Raw genomic sequence first — 10,518 nt, forward strand, 5'->3', positions numbered from 1 at the left:
TCCCTTCCTCCTATTGGTTTAGAATTGGTTTGTTTTTCAAATATATTGAGATGCTTCATTAGTTTTGTGGGGTTTTTTTTTTTTTTTTTTTGAGATCTGTCTGACTTTTATGTAGGCACTCCTAGCTATAACCTCCCTCTAGAACCACTTTTGTAGTGTCCCAGAAGTTCTGGAATATTGTATCTCTATTCTTTAATTATAAATTTTTAAAAATTTCTCCCCTGGTCTTTCAGTGATTTCAACTTTCATTCAAAAGTGTATTTTTTTTATTTCCAAGTATGTATTTATTTCATTTCTATTGTTTTTCTGGCCATTTATTTCTAATTTCAAGTTCTCTTAATTTATTGTATGTTTTAGATCCAAAGTATCTTTGATGGCAAGTATGTCAGATGAGCTATCTATTGGCAAGACAGGTGACTTGAAACTACCCAGCATTATTGTAATGGGATATAGCTAAGATTTTATGTCAAGTAGTTTTATGTAATTAGATGAACCAAAGTATGGGGCATAAATATTTACTATTTTTATATCTTCTTGATAGATTGTTTCCTTTACCAGTATTACATGACCTTTATTGTCTCTTCTGATTAATTTGGGTTTGATGGCTGCATTCATGGGTATAAGATCAGGTATTCCTGCTTGCTTTGGGTTCCATTTGCATCAGAGCATCTTTTACCATCTTTTCACTTCCAGCCTACAGGTGTCTTTGCCTGTGAGGCGTGTTTCTTGCAGACAATATATGGTCGAGTCTTGTTTTTTATCCAATTTGCTAATCTCTTTTAATTGGAGAGTTGAGAATTAACATTTAGTATTATTATTTACAGGTGTTTATTAATCTCTTCCATTTACATTTATTTCTAACGTTTAATTTGATCCTAATTGTCTTTTGCTTATCTACTCGTCTAATGAAATATATTGGCTACTGCAGATGTCACTGTCGCGGACGACATGGCTGCCCTGCCCGGAGGACTCTTCTCTGAGCACAGCCTCAGCTACCTCCAATGCTACTTCTCACCCTGTCTCCACGGTTGCTGCCACTGAACCAAAAGCCTCTGGTCAATCAACTGTGGCCTGCACCACTATCACCGTCGCTGCTGCTTCTGATTATGCTGCTGCCAGCCTAATCAGTATTACATGACCTGGGGTCTTCTTTCTGAGTGCTGCTGCCCTTGCAAATGCAACCACCTGCTGCTGCCACAGAAGACAGTGCTGTCCCCGATGCAACTGAAGCCCACACTTCTGCTGACTCCCAGGGATCGCCTGGTGATGCCCCCACAGCTGTAGCAGCCACTGCTGCTGACATGCTGCCAACAACCACCGCCACCATCACTATTACCACCACCTAGAGGACTGCTGTGGGGGAGACTCCAGGTTTGGTTGCAGGTAGCTGCACCCATTTTGGGACACCAGCCAGTACCTGGGGCCTGGGTGCCAGCAGATTTACCACCACAAGAGCCTCTGTCTGGGGACTCCAGCTGGGATCTGCAGATGCAGTGTGGGGGTGCCTGAAGGTTTGGAGGCACCTGGGGTCTTCCTGCTGAGAGTGCTGGTGGCCCTTGTCTTGCTGCTGCATCTCGGGGTTGCTTCTTCCCATGAGTGTATCCCTGGTGGTCTCTCTGCAAGTAGGAGCAGCAGTGAGATCTTGGGACTGCAGCATGGCCAAGCCTGAGGTATTGGAAACCCAGATTGGTGGGAGAGTGACTGGGTTTGCGAGGGCTGATCTGGGTTTGGTGATCCCAAGAGACGTCAGAGACAGAGCTGAGAAACTGTTGAACACTGACAGAGACAGTTCCACTTTCCAGCAAGATTTATTTTATTTTTTACTCACTGATCGCTCTACCACATTTGGAACAGGATGTTTTTTATGCATCAGTGTGTGGAGGACAATGATACGTGAATGGTGTTTTGCATTTTTATTGTATTCTTATGTCTTTAATTTTTTTCTCTTTGTTCGTATTGTTCCTCTCGTCTATTTCCTTGGATTTTCTTTCCAACTTTTCTCCAGCCAACAGCCAATCTCTGTTGGCTCCTCTTCCACTCTTCCTATGAATTTTTACTTCTAGCTTCTCTCTTCCTCTTTCCTGAATATCACATACTACACTACCTCTGTTCTCTCATCCACTATTTGAAATTGTAAACTGTTTTAACAAATTTTCTGTTTATACTATAGTTATTGAACTCATCATTTTGGTTTAATGTGAGAAGGCAGTAGATGCCTTAGTGGGAGCTATTGGGTTTAAGGCTCTATATTGTGTACACTGGGTGTTGTTGATATTGGTCTCACCATTAAAGGTGAGGTGCTGGAAACCTTCAGGGACACTATATGTCTACAGGGTAGAATTTATGCTGCCTCAGATCCATATTTTTAGATGGGAAAACACACTAACATGAAAAAAAAAGGGCACAAAGCACCCCAAACAAACTAGGATGATTCAATAACAGAAGCCACTGATAACCCAATAGGAGAAATATCTAAAAAGGATTTCAGATTGCACATAATTAAATTGATATGTGAAGTATAGGATAGTATAAAAAGTGAAATCAAAGAAAAAATACAGAAAGTGAAAGATCATTTCAATAAAGAGTTTGAGATTGTGGAAAAAAAATCATAGAAATCCTCGAAATGAAGGAATCAGGAAGCCAAATTATAAATTCAATAGAAAGCATCACCAACAGACTAGACCACTTGGAAGACAGAACCTCAGACAATGAAGACAAAATACATAATCTTGAAAAGTTGACCATGCAGAGAAGATGGTAAAAAACCATGAACAGGTGAAATGTGATGGTCATCATTATCCAAAGTACATGTATGAAGAGACAAATTGGTGTCAACAAACTTTATATACAACCAGAGATATGAAAAATTGTGCTGTATATGTTAATAAGAATTGTAATGCATTCTGCTGTCATTTATTTTTTTTTAAAAATCAATAAAAAAGAAAATATTAAACTCAATATATTTGTCTATGTAAATTGAAAAATATGATAAAGTAAAATAATCATTAATAACTTAAAAAAAAAAGAAAAGAGACCATGAGCAGAACATCCAAGAACTATGGGATAACATGAAAAGACCAAATTTAAGAATTATTGGGAATACCTGAAGGAGCAGAGATACAAACCAAAGGAATGCACAATCTTTTCAATGATATAATAGCAGAAAATTTCCTAGACCTAAAGAAGTAAAGGGACAATAATGACCATCATGAAAGCACAAGAAAAAATAAATAAAACAGAGAAATATACAAATGAAAAAAAGAAAAACATCAAAATCTATCACTAAAGAAAACCACCAAATTGGGGCCGGGGTTGTGGCTCAGTGGTAGAGTACTCACCTAGCACTTGCAAGGCCCTGGGTTCAATCCTCAGCATTACATAAAAATAAATAAAATAAAGGTATTGTGTCCAATTACTACTAAAAAATAAATATTGTTTTTTTAAAAAAGAAAGAAAACCACTAAATCACAAAGATAAAAAAGAGGAAAAGAACAAAAAATATAGAAAATAATCAGAAAACAGTTAACAAAATAGGAGGAGTAAATTCTTATGTATCAATAACAACCTTGAATATAAACAGATTAAATTCCTAAACAAAATATATAGAGTGCCTGGATAGATTTAAAAAAAAAAAAAAAAAAGACCTAAGGATAGGCTGCCTATAGGAAAACTCACTCCATCAGTAAAGATACCCATAGACTACATTAAGTGTAGCTTTGGGGAAAGATATTCTATGCAAATGGAAACCCAAAACAAACAGGAATGGCTTACTTAGATCAGATAAAATGTACTATATGTAAAAATCTGTAAAAAAAAAAAAAAGAGAGAGAGAGAGAGAGAAAGAGGATAATATGTAAAAATAAAAGGGTTCAACTAGACAAAAGGAAATTATAATTGTAAATATATATGCACCAAACACTAAGAGACCCAGTTATATAAAGCAACCATTGGTGCATATATATTTACAATTATAATTTCCTTTTGTCTAGTTGAACCCTTTTATTTTTACATATTATCCTCTTTCTCTCTCTCTTTCTCTCTCTCTCTCTTCATACCTCACTTTCATCAATTGAAAGATCATATACACACACAAAAAAAAAATCAACAAGAAGAAATATGGATTTAACCTATACTGTAGGCTAAAGGGAACTGACAGAGCATTCTGTTCAATAGCTGAAGGATTCACATTCTTTTTATCAACACCAGGAATATTCTCCATAATAAACCACATAGTAAGCCACAAATCAACAAATTAAAACAAATAGAAATGATTGCATGACCACAATGAGATAAAACTAAAAGTAAACAAAGAGAACTTTTTAAATTATACAATTACATGGGGAAAAAATAATGTGCTCTTGAATAACCAATCAGTCAATGAAGAGATCAGAAAGGAAATTTTAAAATTTCTTGATTCAAGTAAAAACTGGACACACACAACACATCAATGAGCCTGGGCTCCAACAGCAAAGGCAGCATCAAGGGAGATGCTTATTGCACTGAGAACCTACATCTCAAAAGGGGAACAATTTGAAATAACATAGCAATGCAACTCAAGAAGCTAGAAAAGTAAAAAAAAAAAAGAAAAATCCCACAATTACTTAGAAAGAAATAATAGAGATCCAGTAGAAATAAATGAAATGGAGACCAAAGCATGCATAAGACAAATGAAATAAGGAGTTGGTTTTTGAAAACATGAACAAAACTGATAAACCTTTAGCCAGGCTAACCAAGAAAAAAGAGAGAAGACCCAAATAAATAAAATCAGAGATGAAAAAGAAAACATTAAAACTAAATGCCACAGAAATATAAGGGATCATTAGGGAATATTAGAAACAACTGCATGCCCACAAATTGGAAAACCCAGAAGAAATTAATAAATTTCTGAGCACACATAACGTACTAAAACTGAATCACAAAGACAATGGTAAACCTGAGCAGATCAGTAATGAGCTATGAGTTGAATCAGAAATAAAAAGTGTCCCAACAAAGAAAATTCTAGGACCTGGTGGCTTCACTACTAAATTTTGGACAATTTTTAAAGAACTACAAATTCTCAAATTATTTAAAAAAAAATTTAAAAGGAAGGATTTCTGTCAAACTCATCTTACAAGGCCAGCATTAGCCTGATACCAAAATTAGATGAGGCCATAACAATAATAAAAATGAAAACTATAGGTCAATAGCCTTAATAAACAATAGATGCAAAAATTCTCAACAAAATACTAGCAAAGTAAATCCAATAGCACATAAAAAAAATTATATACCATACGAGGCATATGTATGAATATATCACAATTTATTCCAATTTTATATATAATTATAATGCACCCATTAAGAAATAAATAAGAAGGAAGGAAATTTTTTTAAAAAATTAAGTAAAAAGGAAGACCAATGACGTAGAGAAAGGAGATACACAATTAACATGCCAAAAAGTTCATTTTTGCACAGCAATGATATACTGGCTGAAAAGAAATAAAAATTTAATCCCGTTCACAATACCACATAGAAAAAATCTAGAAATAGATTTAACCAAGAAAGTGAAGGGACTCCAATGAAAATTATAAAATACTGATGAAAGAAACACAGAACACACACACACACAAATGAAACACTATCTCATGTTCATGGATTGGAAGGACTGATCTTGTTAAAATGCTCATACTACCCAGGATCTATAGATTCAATATAATCCCCATCAAAATACCAATGAAATTCTTCACAGAACCGGATGGTACAATCACAAAATTCATATGGTACCACAAAATGCCCAGAACAGCCAAAGCAATCTTGAAGAAAGATTGAAAAAAAGAATAAAGCTAGAAGCGTTAAAATAGGTGACCTCAAGACAATGCAGAGCTATAGTGATCAAAACAGCGTGATACTGGCATAAACACCCCCACATAGATGAAAAGAACAGAATGAATCCATGTAACCACCCAGACATGAATCCATGTAATTTCAGTCATTGGCTTTCAACAAGGCTTTAAGAATACATGTTGGACAAAGGACAGTCACTTCAGTAAACTATGCATTAAAATGAGACTAGAGCCCCACCTCTCACCCAGCAAGCAAAAATCAACTCAAAATCTGTCAAGAACCTAAGAAGTTAAGGCCCCAAATTATGAAGCTACCAGAAGAAAATATAGGGGCAATACTGAGTACCTTGGTCTGGGCAAGATTCTATGGAGTGACCTCAAGGTCATTGACAAAAAAAAAAAATGCATTGACAAAGGGAATTCAAAAGCTTCTACAGAGAAATGGAAACTGTCATTCCAGTGCCGAGACCACCTACAGAATGGGAGGACACATCTGCAAACCATTTACCTGGCAAAGGGTTAATATCCAGAATCAATAAGGAACTCAAAAGCTCAACAACAGAACATCCAGGTTCAGTGGATTTCATCACACCATGCAGAATGGCACTCAATTCAAAATTAGGAAATTGATATAAATTGCAATATTGAATTTCTGGAAATTTCCATTTAATATTTCCAGACCACAGTTGACACCAGGTAACTAAAACAATGGAAAGCAAAAGCAAGAACAAGGGTGGAATACTGTCATAACTAGAAAAGGCACCTGTTCTTTGTCCCGGAGAACTATTGCCACACTTAGTTATATCTTCAGAGCCAAATGACATGTTTGATGATACGAAAAGTCAGAGCACTAAAAAAAATGAAAAGCCTCTCCATCACATTTGGAATTCAGTTTTATTTTTAAAGACACAAGTTTATGCATACTTTCAGGGAAAAAAATGAAAATGCAGAAGTCATTGGAAGAGTCAATAATACAAAGCTGGATATAGCAGTAATTAAAGTAATAGTGATATTTTACTAGAATAAAAATGTCCAATTCACATCACAAGTTGAATCATCAATGACTCAAGCATTGGGCTCCCACACAGAGGGGGCAGGTCAGTTTGAAGATGAAATCCCTGGGCTGGAGACACTGTCGCAAATCAAGTCCTTCCTTATCACTGTCCATCAGTTCACGGTAGGATAGCAGGCTGCCGTAGCAATTCCACAGACATTGTTCTGGTCTCGGGCGATCTTTATGTAGCCATCCATGCCCCATCCTTTACTCCAACTGAAAGAAGAGCAAATTTTCCATTTCATAGGAAAAATAAAGCACATTGGCTTTATTAACAATAATACCTAATTTAGACACTGTCCCAGAAACCATAGACTAAACAGAATGAAGCGAAGCAGATATTCTTGTTCATTCTCTATAAACTGCTGAGTCTAAATTGACACTTAACTTCCACTCCTGAGTCCAAACAATTATCTTATACAGGATTGTAAAATCAGAGACAGAAAAAGGACAGGATGTCTTTGCAGTCCAATGTGTTTCAGAAGTATGAAAATTTTCAGAATTTAGAAAAGCAATGGCAGACGTGCCATATTTTAATACCCCAAGGAGCCTGGAACAATATCTTAATGTTATCAGCATGCATTAATATTTCCTCATTCAACCTAAGAGGGATAAATATTTCTAGGACCTATAACTAAATACTGACTGCAAACAAGAATTCCTTCTTGAATATCAAACATACATGCTTTGGGCAATGCATACCTGTTCTTGACCAGCCAGTATTTATTTTTATTCGGGTTTGTTCCTTCGAAACCATAGCCAACCAGCAGAACACCATGATTCAGCTCACTGCTTTTGCAGTCTGGGTCATAATAAATGCCTGGAGATAAAATCAAAACTGGGGTGAAAGCTCCAGGAACAGTGGCAGTGACCCCTTGTCACCAACAATAAGGAGGCATTTCCAAATTCACTGAGATGATACAAACTTACAATCAAGCTCTACTGTAATCAAAGCTAGGCATTCAAGAGCTGATATTAAACTAGCAGAAATACAAATTAGCATAATTCCTTCTGTTTAAATTAGCATAAATCCTTCTGTTTTTAAACAGAAGGATTTATACTAATTTGTATTTCTAGGTGCATAAAAGACCACTAGGTGCATAAAAGACCACTCTTTGAAACACTGTAATTCTATTTCTAGGATGTCCATCTAAGAAAACAGCACAAAACACAAAATTACTTGAATCAAAAAGCTCCTTTAAGATTTAATTGCATAAATAAAAATGTAGGTAAATTTTAAATAATTGGAGAAAATAAGAGGGAATTAAGCTAATTAAGCAGCTTTTTAAAAAAAATATGCAGTACTCACATTCATGGGATCTGCTTGAAGAAAGGTCGAGTGGAAACATCAAGTATATATATTACATGTACAGAATTTGAAATCCAGGCACCCAAATATTTACCAAAAATTTACATACCCAAGAGTCCCTCAAGCTGGTATGTCATGGTGGCATTACAGTTTTTCTGCGCCCTTTTCTAGAAAGAAATATGCTCACCTTTTTTATAGAACTGAAAGGACCTCAAGCTTGCATCGATAGAAACAGAGATGGGCCCAACAGATGCCACTGCCTTCTTAAGGGCTTCCTCATGCTTTGGAATGTATATTACGCCTGTGTCGTTAGCAACAGAATTCTCAGGTTTGTACCTACAGGATCCATCCTTTTAAAGGTAAAGCAGGAAGACAGTTGATTAATGCCATCCACCTGTGGGGGAACATGTGTTAGAACCCCAACACCCAGCAATTTGCAGCTTAAGATTTCCATGTCAGTGCTATTATAAATTATCCCAGGCAGTGACATGCTGTTAAATTGATTTGAAACTGAAAATTAGCTCACATATCTTCAATGAGACCCTCTAGGTCTTCCCATCCATAAGAACTTCCCACAACAGAGGAATCTGTGTTAAACGTGGAACAGTTGGCATGTTCTCCATGTTCCACAGAGGCAAGAACAAGATGTATGAAAGGATCTCAGGAAAGAATGGCCAAGGCTGAAGACTTCTATGACATTGGTGGTTTACAGAGGGTGAAGATAGACTCTACACTTCAACTTGGGAATTCTGAAGGAATTCTTGGGAATTCTGAAAACGTGCCATTTTTCCAAAAGCAGATATGGACTGTCAACAACATGAGAAGCTCTGTTTACCTTGGCCTCGTATGGATAGGAGTCCTCTGAGTCCAGGCCGCCGTTGTCCTTAATATACTGGAAGGCGAAATCCATCAGGCCACCACTGCAGCCCATATTGCCCTGGGCCCTGGAACAGTCGACGAGGTTCTGCTCACTCAGCGAGATGAGTTTGCCCGTTTTCCGGAATATCTGTCCTTCCAGGGCCCCAGTGGCACTAAAAGCCCAACAGGAACCACAGTGACCCTGCAAAAGAATAAAACAAACGGTCAACCATAAAACAAATAGCAAAACTCGGACAACAATTCACATAGCCAAATACTCTCCAAAACAGTGAACTGCGTGCCCCTCCAGTGTGGCAGGGCAGGGGCATGGAGTCCTGGGCTTTCCTGTGGGAGATGCAAGGTCTGAATCCCGCACTGTCCCATACCTGATCCTTCACAGGAGTCACGTAGCCTTTCTTTCTCCAGTCCACAGATTCGGGCACATCCCCAAACAGAGGCTCCTGGAACACTGCCCCCCTCTGGAGCTTCTGGTATTGAACGCTGTTCCTCACTTGCCTGAATTCTTCATTAGTCTTCAAGGAAAGGTAAATAGAACATTGAAAGGTCAGGAGATGGTTTTGTGAGGAGCTGAGGCGAGGAAGCGCAGAGTGAAGCGCCCCCCCCACACACACACACGCACCATGTCCCCGAAGGCGTTCATGGCCATGGTGAACCCATGCTTCCCCTGGCTGTACTCCTCGTTGTGCTGCTCGATCATCTTCATGTTCTTCTCCCACACCGCTCGCCTCCATCCTTCTTCATTCTAGAAGCAAGCACAGCTGATAGTTTTTATTTCTATTTAAAACTAAACCCATCTCCCCAAGGGGACACCTGCTGACATAGGTGGAAGAGAAACCATGGCCCGGCAGGGCTTCCCACTCCTGTGAGCTGGTCTCCAGGCCCAGACACCACTGAGTGCACCACAGGGCCCTCGGGTCACTGCCTGCTAAGAGCTGGCCTCTAGAAGCTTCTCTCTGGCCATAAACTGTGACCAGCGAGGACCACTTTCTGCAGGGTCCCCCCAGATGGTGTCCATGTCACCCACCGTGCCGTAGGTTTTCCCGTGCTTTGCTTTCCACTGGTGCCATTGTGCATTTAAACCATACTCAAGGGCTGGAGCAGCAGCGGAGAGCGCCGGGAAGCCAAGGAGGACCAGGAAGAGAGAGGGACTCATGCTTCAAGCCCTGGAAAAGCAAAAGAAATGAGGGAATTCAAGTATTTAAATTTTTCCTCCCAAGAATTGACCCAAGGCCAGTGGAAGAGGCTAAGGATGTAGCTGGATTAAAACACTCCAGTGGGAGTATTTGGCCACCAATGGAAAGCAGCCTGTCCACAGCCCTAGGGACTGAGACGCTGTATGGAATGATAATTTAGGTGTAAGAACCATGTGAAGGTACCTGATGATTTAAAACCTTAAAACAACAACTAGGAAATTAGGAGATATTTGGTCCAGGTTATGTACCAAAGCTACTGAGGTC

The 10,518-nt window shown here is 38.4% G+C and overlaps 1 protein-coding gene across 1 annotated transcript; it reads right to left on the minus strand.

Moving 5' to 3' along the window:
* Nucleotides 1–6,986: 6,986 nt before the first annotated feature.
* Nucleotides 6,987–10,214, minus strand: LOC114108206 (procathepsin L-like). The gene is made up of 7 exons (XM_027955838.2): nt 10,086–10,214; nt 9,681–9,803; nt 9,427–9,573; nt 9,018–9,242; nt 8,370–8,532; nt 7,576–7,693; nt 6,987–7,089 (listed from the first exon to the last, which is right to left on the minus strand). Exons 1-7 carry the CDS (start codon nt 10,212–10,214, stop codon nt 6,987–6,989), a joined length of 1,008 nt encoding a protein of 335 aa, XP_027811639.2.
* Nucleotides 10,215–10,518: the final 304 nt, after the last annotated feature.

Source organism: Marmota flaviventris, chromosome 16 (assembly GCF_047511675.1).
Source record: "Marmota flaviventris isolate mMarFla1 chromosome 16, mMarFla1.hap1, whole genome shotgun sequence".
Lineage (NCBI taxonomy): Eukaryota > Metazoa > Chordata > Mammalia > Rodentia > Sciuridae > Marmota > Marmota flaviventris.